Source organism: Hylobates moloch, unplaced genomic scaffold (genome assembly GCF_009828535.3).
Source record: "Hylobates moloch isolate HMO894 unplaced genomic scaffold, HMol_V3 SCAFFOLD_4, whole genome shotgun sequence".
NCBI lineage: Eukaryota > Metazoa > Chordata > Mammalia > Primates > Hylobatidae > Hylobates > Hylobates moloch.
In genome coordinates this window covers 155,232,513-155,253,735 of record NW_026652279.1, presented here as the reverse complement: position 1 = coordinate 155,253,735, position 21,223 = coordinate 155,232,513, and the positions used below count along the sequence as shown (strand labels likewise).

The 21,223-nt window shown below is 41.1% G+C and overlaps 1 protein-coding gene across 1 annotated transcript in view; it reads right to left on the bottom strand.

Annotated features, from left to right (window-relative positions):
• The window catches only part of GPC6 (glypican 6), a 1,190,656-nt gene that overhangs the window by 6,574 nt on the left and 1,162,859 nt on the right, over window positions 1–21,223 (bottom strand). The window contains exons 7-8 of the mRNA XM_032151101.2: window positions 21,017–21,153; window positions 2,497–2,672 (exon numbers count right to left, since the gene is read on the bottom strand). Coding sequence (XP_032006992.1) covers window positions 2,497–2,672; window positions 21,017–21,153 — 313 coding nt within the window. The remainder of the gene's footprint in view (window positions 1–2,496; window positions 2,673–21,016; window positions 21,154–21,223) is intronic.

Sequence of the window (21,223 nt, the reverse complement as noted above, 5' to 3'; positions counted from 1 at the left end):
AACAAATACAGTTGACAATATTGACCTTGGAGGGAGTGTGTGAAGACAAATCACTAGAGTGCTCGAGGACACCAAACCCAGTGCTGCCAATGATGCCTGATGGAAAAAACATGGTTCCTACAGCCAAGGCAACCTGGAACATACCCTGACATTTGTTATTTAAATGTACCAGGGTAAGCCAGTTAGACTTACTGAGGCTCCGTTTCCTCACCCATAAAAATGAGAGTAATAATATCTATCTGTTATGAGAAATGATGTTCCTGGAAGGGCTCAGGAAACTGGAAGCTTTGTAAGGACATTAGCTATTTCTCTCACTTGCTCAGTGATTTCCAACCAATGTCCCTAAACTCCTCCCTGCTAGTCTGAATGGTGATGCCCTGTTGAGCTGCTCATGAGAAACCAGGGCCATCCTTAGCTGCTGGATGCTACTTAAGTAAAGCTGGGGCAATGTCGGGACTCTTCTAATGTCCTCTTGAATGAGAGAGACACAATTAGAGAATGAGCACAGTTTCTTTTTTTAATGGGACATCTAAATACCAGATGAGATCACTTCAATACACTATACTAGGTTTTTAACATTTTCTCTGATTTATCTTTAGTGGCCTTTACAAAGGGGAAAATTCCTGTTAATTAAATTCAGAGATATCAGAATTGTTAAGGGAATTGTTCTGAACACTGGTGTCATGAACAAGAAGTAATACAACCTTTACAGAGATATTATTAAAATGATTTAGAATATTAAAAAATGTGGGAAGCAAATATGACAGGAGATTTTGGCTGGAAAAAATAATGGCCCCATCTCTTCTTGAAAAGGAATCACAAATGCAAATATTAAGGGGTGGGATGAGTAACTTAAAAAAATGTTCAAAGCAATAAGGATGCTGATGGTTATAAAATGTGATAATGGTTTGTATGACAGACACTAGCCTAAAATAGAGGGCCACATTTGGTGCTTGGGATCCTCTTAATTGTTGATTTTATTTTCTTTTGAGGGGAAATGGAGTAAGATCTCTGCCTTCTGGCCATTCCCTGAGCTTTACAGCTTGATATGTGTATAACCTGTTTATGTCAGAGAGGAGTGAGAAGCAAAAAGCCAAGCCAACTAATTCTTATGTATCTTGAATTATTCATTCCAATAGCCACTCTCTAGATAACAGAGCATTTTATTTAATGGAGAAGACAATGGATAAAATGAGAGCTGTAAGGCTAAGTGCTAACAAGTGTGAAGCAACAATGGCTGAAACCTGTGTAATGTTCTCTTCTGAAGAGGAAAGGAGGGGTTTAGTAGAAGGAGGAGAGATAATGGGATTATTTTGAGGAATTTTACAGCAATAACGTTCATTGGGTTGGTAATTATTCTGTGTTTAGAAAATCATTTTTTTGAGTTCTTTAAAATGGAATACAGCACAAAAATTTTCTGCAGGGGATAACTTGGTAGGCTGATGACGATGACTGAAAATGACTTGAGGTCTTCTATCTGTAACTCATTTCTTTCTATCTCATTAATCCAAGCACACAAGCATCATCTTATGATTCAGTGACCAAATTACAGAATCACTGGCAACTTCACATCTCATGGTCAAGAATCCTTGTCCTGGGAATTCTCTTTGTAAGGGTAATATTTTTAAAAAGCAACAAGCAACACTGACAGAAAAAACTTTTTTTGTAGTTATTCATCTTGAAACCATTCAGACAAAACCTATATATAGTTTCATGTCAATGTTCACTTAATAGTCTTCCAAATCATTTTCGATGCTTCTTTGATGAAATAGTTGTGTGTAATATTGCACTAGAAGTTTATAATTTCTCTCAATATTTGTGTGTAATATTGCACTAGAATTTTATAATTTCTCTCAATATTTCAGGTACAAATGTCTATGGGTTGTGTATGTGCATAGCTGGATAGAGAGGGAAATGATGTAGTCAGCTACATCTACCCACCAGACACTATCATAGCTCCTCAAATGAAGCTTCTAAAAGCCTCTGAAGCAGGAGTGCTTCCCATTCTATAGAAGAGGAACCCGAGACTTAGGAAGTAGAGTAATTTGTAGAGACTCTAATTAATAAAGAAGAAGACAGGGATTCTAGCTCAGGCTTGTCTAAGCAATCTGCTGAGCTTTCTTCTTTTGGTGGGAACAGGGCAGAAGTTTGGGTCAGATGTGAATACTAATGAGGACAGGAGAAAGTGAAAAAATTACTTTGCTGTTTGTCATTAATGAATCAGCTGGTAGATGTCAAATCAACTCAATTTTAGCTTTGGTATGGCTGAATGTAATCCATTGCAATTATTCCTTGTGTTGTGGAATTTGATTTTATTCGTATCCTATGTTTTGTGGATCAGAGCTCTGTGTCCAAAAGACTATAACAAGCATCACAGCCTGAGGAAGAATGAGAAAAAATTAAAAGGGCATATTGCTCTTGAAGAAAGTCAGGGCGTCATCTTCTAAAACCATTTTTTACTCTGAAAATTTCTGGTGCTGGGAAGGATTTTCTTACTTGTGTCCTGGAAATTGACATCATTGCCATTGTAGGCATTTTTTAGTTTGTTGGTCATCACACGGAGAGCCATAATCTGCTGTCTGATGAAAGTGTCAGGCCGAGTGATGTCCACATCCACCTCGGGATTGTTAATCTGGTTGGTGAGCCCATCATTCATGATCTCAGGCAAGTATCTGCAAGACAGTGAGGGAGAGAACAGCTCAGGGAGATGCCACAGAAACTATAAAACGAGATGCCATGCAAAACCAGATGACTGTCTCTGACAGTCAGCCAAGACACCTGGCAAAAACTGGATCTAGTTCCTGGAAAAAATGCCAAATAGTGAAAACATGGAATACATTTTTTCAGATGAAGATGTGGCTAAAATAGCCTCAGACTAGTTTTTTTAAAATGGCACTGAGTTCTTAGGTAGGTCTGCCTACAAATAAATGCAAAACTGGGGACTTATAAGAAACCACTTGTATTAGTCTGTTCTCACACTGAAGCATACATACCTGAGACTGGGTAATTTAGAAAGAAAAAGAGGTTTAATAGACTCACAGTTCCACATAGCTGGAGAGACCTCACAATCATGGTGCAAGGTGGAGGAGGAGCAAAGGCACATCTTACATGGTGGCAGGCAAGAGAAGTGCCAAGCAAAAGGGGGAAATGCCCCTTGTAAAACCATCAGATGTTGTGAGAACTCACTATCATGAGAAGAGCAGTATGGGGTAACAGCCCCCATGATTCAATTACCTCCCACCAGTTCCCTCTCGTGACATCTGGGGATTATGGAACTACAAGTCAAGATGGGATTTGGGAGGGGACACAGCCAAACCACATCACCTCTACTTAACATTAATGACTCTTTCCTCCCTCCATCCCAAATGTTAGCTTAGGTCAAGGATTTGATACCTTCCTCAGTTCTGCTAATTTGGGTAGTAAGAACTGGGTTTATAAATTACATATTATCCAAGAGAGTTCTCTGTGAGGATGCCAATTCTCAACTGCAGAGGCCCTACCTCAGATCTTAATCAGCAGAAATTCTGGATATGAAAAACCTGCTTTGGGGACATTTCAGAAGTAAGCAGTGGTTACTGGAATGATTGAGGTGTCTATTAGGGCTTTTATTTTGTAATAGAATCTTGGGTTTAATTAGGTAGATTTACCAATGTTCAGTAAAACAGAAGGGTAAAATCAAATGATTCTGAGTTTCACATTTCTTTCACTTGTACAAAAATGTCAAAATTGTCAGTCCTTCGATGTGAGCTGCCTAAGCTGCCTAGGGGTATTTATATAAGTAGAGGCTAAAGATCTTGGAAATGTGCTTGGGGCCCTCTCTGACTCCTTACTCTCACAATCTGTCCATCTTCCAGTCCTCTTCCTCTTCTTCTCACAGAGCTTCTTATGCCTGCTTCTATTTTCCCATTTCCCATTTCTCTCACTGGAGAGACACCCCCCTGCAGCCTCAAAGTGACCCCCCCATGCTCTTCTTCCCTCTCTAGAGCATCCTGCACATGCTGTATGATTAATTTTCAAAAAATACTGCTTTCATCATATCATCCTTCTCTTTAAAAACTTTTGAGGATAGTAGCTAATGTCCAATAACTACCAGGCACTGCAGTAAACATTTGACACACATCTTTAAATTCAGCCCAACAGCAAATCTGGGAGATGGGGAGTATTTTATCCTTGTTTTATGAAACAGAAAACTGAGACTTAGTGAGAATAAGCAAATGTGCAAATTTACAGAGCTAATAGCTGGCAAAACCATGACTTACTCCCAGTCTAGCTCTGGAGCCCCAGTGCCCAAACACTGCCCCAGACTGCCTGGAGGATCATCAACTAGAATCCACATGTTATAGCTCAGCAATCAAAGGGTCTCCACCCGCTTCTTTCTCATACTCTCTCCAGGGACCCTCCTTGTCTTATAGAGTCGACTCCCTATAGCCATCCTATGCCTTCCTGTCCTACAGGTTTTCCTTGCATAGTGCAATTTCCCATTTAAGTCTCAAATACTCTTTAAGACCCAGGCCTATCCCCACTTTATCCTCAAGATATTTCCCAGCTTTCAGGGATCTGCCCACCCTTTTGTAAGGCTGCCAGGTTTGGTTGGGCATTTCGTGCACTGCACAAACTCACCCCTTGAAGCTGCAGGAGTGAGTTGGTGTTGAAATCCAGCCTCACTTCTGTGGTCATCAAGCTACACCCCTGCAGGGCACCATCCACCAAAAGACGTGTCTTTTTCTTTTCTTTTTGGTACTCTTTTTATTTTAGAAAACTTTGATACATATAAAAGTAAAGACAATAACATAATGAACCCCCATGTACCCATCTGGGTGCGTTTTTCTAATTCCCACCAAGGTGCTATATTTGTCTGTGTCCTGGTAAGAAACAGACAGCACACTCAAAGGGGTAATAAAGAGAGTTTAAAGAAGATGCTATTTATAAAGGTGTGGACAAGTTAAAGGAGACCAGCCCAGAGAGGTGAAGCACCCTGGGGCTGGCCACAGGAGAGGGGGCCCCAGTGGATAAGGGTAAGAAGTTGTTAGTGGAATGAACAAGAACTGATACCAAAGAGAGGCACCCAATGACACAGTAACTGCCAAACCAAGACCTATCAGGGAGAGGAGAGGGGGAGGATGCCCTGACCCCTGTAGTCCTGCCTCTTGACCTCCAGCTGTAGCCTCCCATTGGCTGATCCAACTGGAAGCTGGTGGGCAAGGGGGCCCAGATGATACAGCTTGTAGAGGGTCCTCAAGGGCCGGGGCCACCACAGTGGATTGATGAAGATTGGGTCTGACGAGGAATCAGGACATCCAGCTCTGGCCCTCTACAGGCCTGGGACAGCCCTACCTAATTGCCATTACTGTTATTCTTTTTTTTTAAATTTTATTATTATACTTTAAGTTTTAGGGTACATGTGCACAATGTGCAGGTTTGTTACATATGTATCTATGTGCCATGTTGGTGTGCTGCACCCATTAACTCGTCATTTAGCATTAGGTGTATCTCCTAATGCTATACCTCCCCCCTCCCCCTACCCCAAACAGTCCCCGGAGTGTGATGGTCCCCTTCCTGTGTGCATGTGTTCTCATTGTTCAATTCCCACCTATGAGTGAGAACATACGGTGTTTGGTTTTCTGTCCTTGTGATAGTTTGCTGAGAATGATGGTTTCCAGTTTCATCCATGTCCCTACAAAGGATATGAACTCATCCTTTTTATGGCTGCATAGTATTCCATGGTGTATACGTGCCACATTTTCTTAATCCAGTCTATCGTTGTTGCACATTTGGGTTGGTTCTAAGTCTTTGCTATTGTGAATAGTGCCGCAATAAACATGTGTGCATGTGTCTTTATAGCAGCATGATTTATAATCCTTTGGGTATATACCCAGTAATGGGATGGCTGGGTCAAATGGTATTTCTAGCTCTAGATCCCTGAGGAATCGCCACACTGACTTCCACAATGGTTGAACTAGTTTACAGTCCCACCAACAGTGTAAAAGTGTTCCTATTTCTCCACATCCTCTCCAGCACCTGTTGTTTCCTGACTTTTTAATGATGGCCATTCTAACTGGTGTGAGATGGAATCTCACTGTGGTTTTGATTTGCATTTCTCTGATGGCCAGTGATGATGAGCATTTTTTCATGTATTTTTTGGCTGCCTAAATGTCTTCTTTTGAGAAGTGTCTGTTCATATTCTTTGCCCGCTTTTTGATGGGGTTGTTTGATTTTTTCTTGTAAATTTGTTTGAGTTCATTGTAGATTCTGGATATTAGCCCTTTGTCAGATGAGCAGGTTGCGAAAATTTTCTCCCATTTTGTAGGTTGCCTGTTCACTTTGATGGTAGTTTCTTTTGCTGTGCAGAAGCTCTTTAATTAGATCCCATTTGTCAATTTTGGCTTTTGTTGCCATTGCTTTTGGTGTTTTAGACATCAAGTCCTTTTCCATGCCTATGTCCTGAATGGTATTGCCTAGGTTTTCTTCTAGGGTTTTTATGGTTTTAGGTCTAACATGTAAGTCTTTAATCCATCTTGAATTAATTTTTGTATAAGGTGTAAGGAAGGGATCCAGTTTCAGCTTTCTACATATGGCTAGCCAGTTTTCCCAGCACCATTTATTAAATAGGGAATCCTTTCCCCATTGCTTGTTTTTGTCAGGTTTGTCAAAGATCAGATGGTTGTAGATATGTGGCATCATTTCTGAGGACTCTGTTCTGTTCCATTGATCTAAATCTCTGTTTTGGTACCAGTACCATGCTGTTTTGGTTACTTTAGCCTTGTAGTATAGTTTGAAGTCAGGTAGCGTGATGCCTCTGGCTTTGTTCTTTTGGCTTAGGATTGACTTGGTGATGTGGGCTGTTTTTTAGTTCCATATGAACTTTAAAGTAGTTTTTTCCAATTCTGTGAAGCAAGTCATTGGTAGCTTGATGGGGATGGCATTGAATCTATAAATTACCTTGGGCAGTATGGCCATTTTCATGATATTGATTCTTCCTACCCATGAGCATCGAATGTTCTTCCATTTGTTTGTATCCTCTTTTATTTCATTGAGCAGTGGTTTGTAGTTCTCCTCGAAGAGGTTCTTCACATCCCTTGTAAGTTGGATTCCTAGGTATTTTATTCTCTTTGAAGGAATTGTGAATGGGAGTTCACTCATGATTTGGCTCTCTGTTTGTCTGTTATTGGTATATAAGAATGCTTGTGATTTTTGTACATTGATTTTGTATCCTGAGACTTTGCTGAAGTTGCTTATCAGCTTAAGGAGATTCTGGGCTGAGACAATGGGGTTTTCTAGATATACAATCATGTCATCTGCAAACAGGGACAATTTGACTTCCTCTTTTCCTAATTGCATACCGTTTATTTCCTTCTCCTGCCTAATTGCCCTGGCCAGAACTTCCAACACTATGTTGAATAGGAGTGGTGAGAGAGGGCATCCCTGTCTTGTGCCAGTTTTCAAAGGGAATGCTTCCAGTTTTTGCCCATTCAGTATGATATTGGCTGTGGGTCTGTCATAGATAGCTCTTATTATTTTGAGATATGTCCCATCAATACCTAATTTATTGAGAGTTTTTAGCATGAAGGGTTGTTGAATTTTGTCAAAGGCCTTTTCTGTATCTATTGAGATAATCATGTGGTTTTTGTCTTTGGTTCTGTTTATATACTGGATTACATTTATTGATTTGCATATGTTGAACCAGCCTTGCATCCCAGGGATGAAGCCCACTTGATCATGGTGGATAAGCTTTTTGATGTGCTGCTGGATTCAGTTTGCCAGTGTTTTATTGAGGATTTTTGCATCAATGTTCATCATGGATATTGGTCTAAAATTTTTTGGTTGTGTCTCTGCCAGGCTTTGGTATCAGGATGATGCTGGCCTCATAAAATGAGTTAGGGAGGATTCCCTCTTTTTCTATTGATTGGAACAGTTTCAGAAGGAATGGTACCAGCTCCTCCTTGTACCTCTGGTAGAATTCAGCTGTGAATCCATCTGGTCCTGGACTGTTTTTTGGTTGGTAAGCTATTGACTGTTATTCTTTCACTTGCTCTACTGTTGTTGCTTGAAAGCTCAAAAAACATCTTTTCCTCTATTTTATTATTCCTATTTACATATTCTTGTATAATATCCATATGCCTGAAATTCTTCCCTTCCTGCAAGTGATTTTCCAAGTTCTGGAAACCAAAAGCTCTATCCATCAACCTCTAAAAGAAGAACTACACAGAGAAACTTTGGTATTTAAGCTATTTTTCAGGTATTGAATCTATGCTTGATGTGTTTGTGTATGAATTGGTTTACTCATTTTAAATCAGAGGTCCCAGAATAAGCTCCATGTCTTCATATCTTGAACAAAATCGACTTCACAATGCTCACTAAATAATGAATAATAAAACACACAGAGTGCATTGTAAATTCTTTTCCATGAAGCTCTAAGTATTTACTGCTCTAAAAAATGGCCTCATAGAAATTTTTAAAAGCCGTGGACTCATACCTCTTTCTTTTGCCATAAAGCATAACTTCTGTCCTGCCTTTTAATATATCTGGTATGCAAATAAATTCCCGTTTGATCCTGAGACTGTTTTCCTGATGTAACTTCTAAAATACGACATTGGATTGACTATTACCAACAGGCAATTATATGAGCCAGGCTCCGTGAGCTCTACCTAATTATTACAGCCTATTGGAATAAACAATAGCAGGTGCAGCCCATCTTTTGCTGACACCAGAGCTGAGAGGTGACGGTTGATTCTGGTGTTGCTCCTCTACATTTTGGGAAATGACTCCTGCAGCTGTACCTATGCTGAGTCAGAGGCGAGCTTTGTTTCTTTCAGATGCTGTGTGCACTGCATGGTTAGCTGAGACTCATTTATCAGAAGCTCACTGCAATAGCTTACATGGGAATGCTACCCCTGGGAGTCTGAACATCCAGGAACAATAAGAGACTGCCAAGTAAATCCAGCCTCTAACTGTGCCTACTGATGCTCAGCTGCTTACAATAAAAACAAGTAACAGTGCATCCGTGTCCTCAAGAGCCTTTTCTCCTTTTGGTGTATTCAAAAGGTGACTGGAGACACTGTGAAAACTGAAATCTAAAATAGCTGAAAATAAAAATGGTAATTTTGTCACTCCAGAGGTAAGTCCTGAATCTAAATCTATAGATGTCCATTGTGCGGCCCCCCGAAAGGGTCTGTGAAAGCCCCACTCAGCATGAGGACCTCATGAGCCCATTTATTTCTTGCCTCTCACATTTGGTTTCTTTACATAACACTCCTGTCCTGCAAGAATAGGTATCTCTTTGAGCCCACAATGTTATTCCTTTTATTGGATTTTGCACAGCTTTTTGACATGACAGCATCCTGTTTTTGCACCATCATATCCCTGGGAGACATAGAAGGAGAATCTTGGCACAGAGAGCCCAGGTTCCAAGGCTGGATGCAAGTTTACCTGGTGGATCCAGCCTTGGGAGAAGCCAGAAGTGAGGATAACCTGGAGAGTTGAGCAGGGACGTCATGGTTTGCCAATGCAGCTTGCCCTGGGCAAGTGGGTGGCATCCATGAACAGCCAAGCACAGCTTCCTCATTTTGGTTGCCTTCTGTTCTGCAAGAGCGTGGCTAGGAACTAAATCTTTGGCAGTTTTACAGAATTATTTTTCTTTGCGTCTAACTGCATATTGTAAATGTGAGTGTCCTTGACTACATCCAAACATTAGAACTGATCAGGGTGGAAGAGTCCTATAGAATTTGGGGGATGAGAGGGCTGATACGTCCAGCCCAGTGGGTAGAGTTGACAGTTCTTGTCATCTGAGAGATATTAAACACGACCATCCCCACAGAAGTTTCCCAGCAGCCAACCACAGCCCCCACTATTCTCAATATTCAGCATCACTCCTGACAGTTAAACCAATGCTTCCAGAAAGACCCTGTTGATATGTGAATGTGTTTACTATTTCTCATCATCATGTTAATGCTGGTAGCTGTTTTGATGTAAGGCACTGCATATTGGGGGAATAGGTCACATGACTCTCAAGATTTAATGAAATTTGAAAGCCAGTAGGTCTGAGAAGTGAGGCACTAGCAAGGAAGTTTAGCCCGATGGTGCTTAGTGGGGGTGTCATGAATCCAAGTAGGAGAAAAGGCAGAAATGGGGAGCTTGGGTGCCGGCCTGGGCTTCTTCTTAGGTGCACGATTCTTCCCCTGACTGCTACTGCCTCAAGGCACAGTGAGAAGGGTAAACTGAAAGCAATTTCAGTAATGTTTGTTGCCACAAATGAGCTCTACTCAATACACATCTCTATAGCAATTTCAAATTCTAAGCTACCTATTCATTCATGTTAAGCAGGCTTAAGACTTTTACTCAGCTAAGTAGATATAAATCCCTACATGCAGTGCCAAAATTCAAGACCCCCCATTTTTTTCTTCAATCTTCTTGTTAGCAAAACTTCATCGCGTCTGAAACAAGGTTAATTATAGTCCTCATTTATCTCACTCAGTGTGAATTTTAATACATTTTGCTGCAGAAATACTAATATGTTTGATTGTGGATTGCAACCCCAGAACCCATTGGAAGTACGATGTCATATATAGCATATTCACTGTGGTCATTTTCCGAAATCTAAAAAGTTGTGGATTCTGAAACACATGTGGTTTCAAGGGTCTCAAATAAGGGACTGCAAGCCTATGGTATCAGCAACCTCTTCCAGAAGATTTCTTAAAAATCTAAGTTTTAAAATTCCCACATATTAGGATGGCTATAATTTAAAATAAACAAAAAATAACAAGTGTTGGTAAAGGTGTGGAGAGATTGGAACCCTGTTCACTTCTCTTGGGAATGTGAAATGGTGTAGTTGCTGCAGAAAACTGTATGGCAATTCCTCAAAAAATTAAAAACAGGGCCGGGTGTGGTGGCTCATGCCTATAATCCCGGCACTTTGGGAGGCTGAGGAGGGTGGATCACCTGAGGTCAAGTTCGAAACCAGCCTGACCAACATGGAGAAACCCTGTCTCTACTAAAAATACAAAATTAGCCAGGCGTGGTGGTGCATGCCTGTAATTCCAGCTACTTGGGAGGCTGAGACAGGAGAATCACTTGAACCTGGGAGGCGGAGGTTGCAGTGAGCCGAGATCGTGGCCATTGCACTCCAGCCTGGGCAACAAGAGCTAAACTCTGTCTCAAAAAAAAAAAATTAAAAATAGAATTACCATATGATCCAGCAATTGCATATATATACACCCAAAGTACCAAGAACCAATGTTCATAGTACCATTATTATATATATGAATAATACATATATTATTATTACAGCTGCTACTTGGATTCATGATACCTCTACTAAGCACCACCAGGCTAACCTTCCTTGCTAGTGCCTTATTTCTCAGACTTATTGGCTTTCAAATCTCATTATTATATATATGAGTAATGGTACTGTGAAGAGAAGTATACAGATATCTTTGGGATATCCCAAAGAATGAAAGGCAAGGACTTGAGCAGATATTTGTATACCTCTGCTCACAGTACCATTATTCATAATAACCAAAAGGTGAAAGGTGTCCATTTATGGATGAATGGAGAAATAAAATGTGGTATACACATACAGTGGAAATATAATTCAGCCTTAAAAAGGAAGAAAATTCTGACATGTGATACCACATAGATGAACCTTGAGGGCATCATAGTAAGAAATAAGACAGTCACAAAAGGACAAATATTTTATGATTCCACTTATATGAGGTACCTAAAATAGGCAAATTCAAAGAGACTGAAAATAGAATGGTGGTCAGCAGGGCCTGGGGGTAGAGGAGAGGGGAATTTATGTTTAATGGGTAAAGAGTTTCAGTTTAGGAAGATAAAAAAGTTCTGTGGATGGATGGTGGTGATGGTTGCACAACCATGTGACTGTACTTAATGCCACAAAACTATTCATTGTACAATGGCATATGTTTTTATGTTTGGTATATTTAACCACAATGTTAAAAATTTAAGTTTTAGTTATAACTTTACTAAAGTTCTTGATAAGAATTACTTTTTTTCCCTTTCCATTTTTCTTGGATGGAAAGTTGGATTATTCAACGCAAACTGTGACCTTCTGCTTTAAGTGTATTTATAAATTCTTGAAGACCGTTAAGCTAGGGTTGTCTGAGGCACTAGGGACTTCATGAGATCTGACGTCAAAATATGGTCAGGCACATAAGGGCTATGTATGACTGGGTCACCTGTGATCTCTCTGGGACCCAGCAGTGTGACCATGGACAAGTCATTTAGCTACCTTATATAATTATTTACTATGCAATTTCAATGTACTCTTATGAAAATTAAGTTGTTAACATGACTCCCCAAATTGCCAAACTAATTTCTTATGAGTGGCTGACAGTAGCAGAATCTGAAATTTTAAAGCCTGAATTCATGTTCAGAAAAAGAATTTGCTGTGGCTCTTTTCCAGTTGGAGAATGTGAGGCAGGAAATGGTTTGGGGATGCTTTTGGAGAACACGTAGCTCATTGATTGCAGCAGTAAGCAGGAGCAAAATTCTTTGACTTGGCCTCTGAATTCATTGGCAGGAACTCCCCAAACCCATTCTTTCTTAGTAGACCTGCAGTTAGCAAACTACAGACCAGAAAGGAAAAAGACTCATGAGCCAGTTTTTCAGGAATGCCGTGTTGTGAACAAGCAACATGCTCCCTTCTTCCTATTTGCCGTCAGCTCTGCCTAACTTTTTTTTTTTTTTTTCCATTTGCAAGAGGTTCACACAGCTTCCTCCCTGCCAGGACAGTCAGGAAGACTTTATGGGGTCCTCTCTCTTCAAGTGTGTCTGAAGAAGGGAAGTGGGCATTTTAGAACACCTAGCTTGACAGTAGCCAGTTCTTTCCTAAGACAGAATTCTCACTGATATGGTTTGGATTTGTGTTCAAATCTCATGTCAAATTTTAATCTTCAATGTTGGAGATGGGTGATGGTGGGAGGTGATTGGATCACGGGGGTGGGTTTCCCCTTTGGTTTTGTTCTCATGATAGAGTTCTCTCGAGGGCTGGTTGCTTAAAAGTGTGTGGCACCACCCCCTTCCCTCTCTTCCTCCTGCTCCAGCTGCATAAGACATGCCTGCTTTCCCTTCGCCTTCCACCATGGTTGTAAGTTTCCTGAGGCCTCCCCAGCCATGCTTCCTATACAGCCTGTGGAACTGTGAGCCAATTAAACCTCTTTTCTTTATAAATTACCCACTGTCAGTTATTTCTTTATAGCAGTGTGAGAATGGATGAATACACCCACCTTTCCAAGGTGTTTGACTTGGTATATATTGGATATTTTACAGTTCTTTAAAATGCAGCCAGAGTGCTTTGGGGCACACCCCACAATTAGGTTAAAACAATATTGTCCTGAAGACCGCCAAGTCACTATCTTTGACAGATTTGCCATCATCATGCATCATTCCATCTCCTTCCATCTGTTTAGACTTACCCAGTCATGACTTGCTGTTTTCGTTGGTTAGTCAATCCACACTCTGTGGTGAGAGTGACGGATCTATTTTCTAGATTTTTCTACTTTTCCTATTTCTTAAAATTTACTGTGTTTACCTCCTGGCCTCAGGAAGGATTTCCTTGGGGACACAATATTTCTGTCAGGATCGGGTGCCTTGAAAAACAGCAGGGGCTCCCTGCAAAAGCCATGTTTCCAACGGGTCCAATTAATTTTGTCCCTCAGCCAGCTCCTTGATAGCCTCCTCCCAGAAAGCATTTTAAAGAAAGGACACAGTGAAAGCTCAACACTGCCTTACAAGGAGCAACATCGGAAAGCTGTTTCGTCAGTTTTATGGGGGAGAGGGAGGAGTCTGGAAATGACTGACTCAAGACCTCTGAAGGCTCTGAAATAATTTATGTCCTATCAGATAACACGTGTGCCGGTGGGACTTGGCTCTCAGACCGGCTTTCATTTTTCCTGCCCTGTCTCATTGTCTCATACTCTTTTTCTTTTTAATCCTTCTGGGTTTGGAAAAAGGGTCTGCGTGAAGAGAAAACAATGCCACAAGAAGTTAGAGGTGAGGCAGTTTAATATGGCTATGTTCTAAAAAAACAGGAATCTGCCTCTTTATGAGCAAAAAGGTACGGGCCTATTTGAACACCATTAGGGCTTTATTTTTTCTTTTGCTGCTGCCTGACAAAGTTCTAACCTGTATATGCTAACCATATAAAAGCTTTATTTCCTTCCAAGTCTATGCTTTCCTGCCTCCTATCTAATCATTCTTTTCTAGCTTCTGTACAGACAGCTCATTCCGGCCACCGACTGCCCAGAACGCCCTTCTCAGGGATGACTGATGACTGCAAATGTCCTCCTAGGGTCTCTCAGTTCACCCCAGGAACTTTGGGAGGCCTAGATTTGTAACCTGCACCATGAGTCTTTAATTTTTTTCCATTTGGCCTTCTAGATTATTATCGATTTTCCTCTGTAACTTACTAGCTTCCTTTCAGTTCCTATTTGTCTGAGTGGAGTCAGAATGTTGTTGTGTCTTCTCACATTTACCCCTGAGAAGTTGCTTAGGTAAGTGAAAAATGGAAGGAGTAGAAATTACACTTGCAAACTCACTTTCCTGCTGGTCACTGAAGACGACTAGGCTGTCTTTCTCAAGTGACAGACACTGCCATGAACTCTAAGAAAAATCCTTTATTAGCTCTTCCGATAAGTAGGATGTGATTCTGAACACAATGTCTGTGTGCCACCAAAATTCACATGTTGAAGCCCTAATCCTCAGTGTGATGGTACTTGGAGGTAGGGCCTTTGGGAGGTAATTAGGGTTGAATGAGATCATGAGGGTAGATGATTTCTCATACTAGTTCCCTTATAAGGGAAAGGAGCCAGGACTCTCTGTCTCTCTAAGGATACAGTAAGGAGGCCATTGTCTCTAAGCCAGGAAGAGAACCCAATCTGCTGGCACCCTGATCTTGGACTTCCCAGCCTCTAGAACTATGAGAAATTAATTTCTGTTGTTTAGTCTATTATATCTGTGGTATTTTTTGAGCTAAGACACTAACTGAATCAAATGCTGACCAAGGATGCAAAGTATTCATCCTTGCCATGCATCAGAATGGCACTATTAAAGACCAGAGGTTTGTGTGGATGACATTCTGCATTGTGAAGGCTGTGCTATATTTCTAACTTAAAATTCTCTCCTGATGCACATGTGAAGCCTATGCAATTCATTGTTGAGAAGACTTCAACCTTGTCCATAACCTGTGTATCATTAGTGGGTGATGTTACAATTGAACCATGTGAACTCCTAGCTCATATTGCTGTTGTTATTTTTAATATAAGAAAAGCCCCATTAAAGGAAACATCAAGGGTATCAGTGAAGAAAAAAACGCCCCAAATTGCAACATGCTCCCTGAGGCTTGTGTGTGGACTGAAAAAGGTAATATCTTACATGTTAATAGGGACATTTAAAACACCAGATAAAACACATGGTTGCCAATTAAATGTGAATTTCAGGTGAACAATGAATCCTTTTTTTAGTATAAGTGTGTTCCATTTGTTGTCTATTATCTTTATGTGCTAGATCTGGCAATTCTACCTTCAAGCCTTGCTACTCCAAGTGGTCCCTGGATCAGCAATAACTGCATCACCTAAAAGCTTGTTAGAAATGCTGAATCTCACTCAGGTTCTACCCTAGACTTACTGTCTTAGCTTGGGCTTCTATGAAAAAAATCCCACAGACTGGGCAGTTTAAACAATGCACATTTATTTCTCACAATTCTTGGGACCATGGTGTCCAAGACCAAGGTGCTGGCATATCCTGTGTCTGATGAGGGCTCTCTTCCTGGTTTGCTGATGGCTGCCTTCTTATCGTGTCCTCACATGGCAGAAAGAGAGAGAGAGAGAAACTCTCTTATGTCTCCTCTTACAAGGGTAGTAATCCCATTAATGAGGGCTCCACCGTCAAGACCTAATTATCTCCCAAATGCCCCACCTCCAAAGATGATTGCACAAGGGGTGAGGATTTCAGCTATGAATTTTTGGGGCACACAAACATTCAATCCACAGCACTTACTGAATCAGAATCTGCATTTTAATAAGATCTCCAAGAGTTTAGCCTGTTTGAAGAGCACTGTTTTAGGATTACAAACGATTTTTATTGAGATTATCTCATTGATCTTCACATTGTCCCAGGAGGTTGGCAAGGAAAGAGGAAGCAGGGAAGACATTCCCTTAACCACTTTGTTTAACCCATTCTTGTTTTCAGAATGAAGATTTAAATGCTGATAGGGTCACTGTGATTGGGCACACTTGCAATTTCCTCCCATCAAAGGGCAGAGTCTCCTCTTACCCCACCTCCTGTTCCAGATCTGTTTAGCTACAGAGGCAGAGTGAGATCTGTCAGAGATGGGCGAGGGTGGAGTGACTTGGGGGAGGAGCAGGGGGATGAAAGTGGTTCAAACCTTAGGGGAGCCACTGCTTACACACCCTTAACCACAGTCTCAACACCCCCGATTGCACCCTGCAGACTGCCACAGCAGCCATATCACTGTGTATCCTGTTCTATTTGAAGTCGTCATCAATTTCAACTGCTGCCATTACTTAATAACAGCTTTTTTAAAAATAAGATAATCACTGGAGTAAATGGACATATCTACTGTAAGAGTCATTTTGATGTCAGAAACGTTAACATTTGAAATAGATATGTTTCTCAATCAAGGAAGTATAGTAGAGAGCTAGATTCAGAAGTATGGTAGGAGCAAGATTCAGAAAGTAATCAGGAAAAATAAGGGTGATGGAAGACAAGCCTGATCAAACACTTAGGACAAAAGGCTGCAGGAACGGGTACAAACAGAAAAATGTGGCCGAAGGAGTCTGATGGATAAAACAGAAAGAGAGGAATAAATGTCTGGTTTATTGGAGACCTATCACACAGGCTTGAGTTTATAAACTTTAGGCATGACAATCTCTATCAGTTCTAATAAGCATCTCTGTTTCATATCTATTAATACTTGAAGGACTTTTTAAAAAAATTATTTCTTTTTTTTATTTTTTAGAGATAGAATCTCACTCTGTTGCTCAGACTGGAGTATAGTGGCACAATAATAGCTTACTGCAACCTCAAAATTCCTGGGATCAAGTGATCTTCCTGCCTCAGCCTCCTGAGTAGCTAAGATTATAGGCACCTGCCACCATGCCCAGCTACTTTATTATTTTTTGTAGAGACAGGGTCTCACTATGTTGCCCAGGCTAGTCTTTCTTTTCTCTTTCTTTTTTTTTTTTTTGAGACAGAGTCTTGCTCTCTCGCCCAGGCTGGAGTGCAGTGGCCTGATCTCGGCTCACTGCAAGCTCCGCCTCCCGGGTTCACGCCATTCTCCTGCCTCAGCCTCCCGTGTAGCTGGGACTACAGGCACCCGCCACTATGCCCGGCTAATTTTTTGTATTTTTTAGTAAAGACGGGGGTTTCACCATGTTAGCCAGGATGGTCTCGATCTGCTGACCTCGTGATCCGCCCTTCTCGGCCTCCCAAAGTGCTGGGATTACAGGCTGCCCAGGCTAGTCTTAAACTCTTGAGCTCAAGTGATCCTCCTGCCTCAGCTTCTCAGAGTGTTGGGATTACAGGTGTGAGTCATTGCATCTCGCCAGATTTTCTACAGATAAAGTTTCTAGTTCTTTTATTTCACATAGGTGATAAGAGTAACTTTTCTTTCTTTTTCTTTTCTTTTTTTAACAACCATTCCTAAACAATTAAAAAGGCCTGTTATCTTAAAACTCATAATTTAAAAATGTGAAAAAATGTTATTATCTGCATTATAAATGGATTCTTACACTTACAAAATAGTAAATTTCTTTAAGTGAAAAATTTCTCTGATGGTTTTCTAGATGAATTAATATTTGAATAAGAAAGCTTCAATTACATTTAATTCAGCAAGTCTTTATTGGTGATCCATTTACTATGCTAGAATATAAAAATATAATATTAGGATTCTCTGCTAGTGGAATAATTTAAAAAAGAACTAAAGGAAACCATGTAATTGTAATTGTTCAATGGGTACATAATTTGAATCACAAATATTTGACAGCTTCATCTTTTAATAATATACTTATGCATAATAAAAGATATGCTTTATTGGACTAAATTCTGGACTGTTCCTAAAAGTGATTTCATTGCATTAAACTGGATCATTTTCCCGCCTGCATAAAATCTTCCAATGGCTTCCCATTGATCTCAGGATGAAATTTAAATCTTGTTCCTGAGGACTGATCCAGGTGTTTCTCTACCAGTGCGGTCCGTTCCTAAACCTGCAGTCTAGCAGTAGGGTACTGATGTTCCCAGGTTCACTGGGCTCACCCCAGTCACTGTACCTTTTCATGTCCCATTGCCATTTTTTTTTTTTTTTTTTGAGATGGAGTCTCACTCTGTCACCCAGGCTGGAGTGCAATGGTATGATCTGAGCTCACTGCAACCTCCTCCTCCTGGGTTCAAGCAATTCTCCTGCCTTAGCTTCCTGAGTAGCTGGGACTACAAGCATATGCCACCACACCCAGCTAATTTTTGTATTTTTGGTAGAGATGGGGTTTCACTATGTTGGCTAGGCTGGTATCGAACTCCTGACCTCAGGTGATCTGCCTGCCTTGGCCTCCCATTGCCATCTTATATCACTTAATCTACAGGGCCTTGCACAGAGCCTGGGACACAGGGAGTACTTAATCATATTGCTGATGGACTGGTGGACTGACTCAATGAATGCTGTAGAACCACTCAAGCTTTTATAGAGCTTAGGATCTGTCTCATTTGTTCTCCTAACTTGGGGAGGACAGTATTTAGCTGTTGTTTGTTTAAGAGGTAGGGTATTACCATAAAAAAATACTGGGCTAGGATTTGGGAGATTCCCAGCTTTCACCCTTGTTAATTGGGTAACAGTGGACTAATTGTTTACCCTAAGTTCTTCATCTGCACAGTGAGGAACTTGTCTGAACCATCCTGATCTCCTCCAGCTCTAACTTCAGTGGTCTTTATCTTTCCCATTCATATTCTTGGTAGTGTTTAGTCTCTTACCCTAACTTTACCCATGGCCTTTTTAAAAAATATTTCCTTTCATAAGAAATTGCATATGGACTAATATCAGCAACCTGTGTGACGATCTGTGGGAATAGCAGTTCAAAACCCAGGCTTTATGTTAGCCAAGGCTTAAAGGTAAACACAGATGGGAAACAGAGAAGCTCAAAAAACCAAGCATTTTATTCATTAGGCCATCTGGCCATTCTTCACAGTGTCTTTCTGTACAGTCATCAGAAAAATACACACTAGAAGCTGTTAATTCATAGCTGAATTTTCTGGCCAAAGGTCTGCTAGCTAAAAAGCCAGACACTGGTAAAATGCTAAGTATTTTTTAGTGGCATGTTGTTAATATCATAACTAATTTCCTTCTCATGATCTATGATTTGATATTGATATTTTGAGCATTTTGAGATGGTTAGAGCTCTTTGTGTAGGTATTTTGCTTTCACCTTGCTAAACTCTTCCTGGTATGGTTAATAATATCATTAGCAATTGGTATGGTTTGGCTCTGTGTCCCCACCAATTTCCATGTTGAATTATAATCCCCATAATCCCTATGTGTTGAGAACAGGACCTTGGATCATGGGGGTGGTTTCCCCCATGCTGTTCTCAGGAGAGTGAGTTCTCGTGAGATGTGGTGCTTTTATAAGGGGCTTTTCTCCCTTTACTTGCACTTCTCTCTCCTGCCACCTTGTGAGGAAGGTGCCTGCTTCCCCTTTGTCTTCTGCCATGATTGTAAGTTTCCTGAGGCCTCCCCAGCTATAGGGAACTGTGGGTCAACCAAGCCTCTTTCCTTTATAAATTACCCAGTCTCAAGGAAGTTCTTTACAGCAGTATGAGAATGGACTAATACAGCAATAGATGCTAAAAAATGCAACTCAGCAGCGTAGGAAATAACACCTAATGTGCACCACCCTTGCACCTCCTGCTTAACTTCTGCAGTTTCTTCTCAACTTAATAGCCATGCACTTTATATTAATAGCCAAAGATTTATATTTATTTTTTGTAGAGACATGGTTTCACAATGTTGCTCAGGCTGGTTTCAAACTCTTGGGCTCAAGCTAACTTCCCACCTTGGCCTCCCAAAGCACTGGGATTACAGGCGTGAGCTACCGCTCCTGGCCAACCACACACCTTCTTGTTTCCTTTTGATCACAGCTGCTTCATATGCTTGAAACTGCTCAATAAAGCCCCAGAACAGACACCCCTCTTAGCATCTCCACCCACTGGTCAATCCTCAAAGATTCCTTGAGTCCAATTTCCCAGCCACTTTACCCACCTGCAACCCCATTGCTGAGGGCTTTGGCAGATTCCTGTCCTCGTGTCCTGCCCTGCCAACTCCCAACCAGTCCTCCCAACCGGCCTCTTCACCCTATGAAAATCCAGGCCAAGCCCATTTCTGGGCTGAATCAACAAATTCAGAAATTCCATATGAAGTCCCCACAGCACTGGTCAGCACAGCAGAATGATGAAAACTGCTGTCGCTTGTCAGGAGGTTCCTATGGAACTTCCCAAAGTGTCACCTATTAGAACCGTTTCTCAGTGTCCCTCAGACATTTTCTGTTACCTTGCCAATGAACACTTCAATTTTTTTTCCAACAAGGGTGAAAAAAACAGTTGAATTTTCGTTTCCTATTTAACTTGTGATGAAAAAAAGAGCCCTGGAAATTTAACTATGGATAAAAATAGCTTCAGTATCTTAAAAGCCATTAAGTGAACATAAAAGGGCTCTTTGTGATCTCAGGGTATCTGAAACCTGGCGTCTGCCACCATTCCTCTGTCCTCATCCAGAGGCAAGGCGTTCTGAACAAGGATTCCATGCTTAATGGCACCTTGAGTGTAAGTGCTCCCAGGTGCCCATCAGACCTGTCACTCTTAACAGCTGTTGCTAAGTGATGACTTGTCCCTCCACCCTCTGTTGCTTTTTGCATAAACAGGTCTGCAGAGTTGTGCCAGGGGAGTCTTCCAAGGCTGGGTGTGCTGTGCCCCCATCCATGCACACATTGAGTCACCCTCACCTGGCTTTGCTGTGCCCGTTCCAACATTCCTCCTCGTTGGACGTGCCTGCTGTCACGCTCTCGTCCTTGCAGATGGTGTAGGGTAATGCCGACCAGACCTTTTTAGAGAGCTTCAATTTCTCTTTTATGTCTGTGACCTGATCAAGAAACCAAGGAAGCAAGTGAGTATTCTGCTCAGGCTTTGCCCATTTCTACACAAGGACGTAT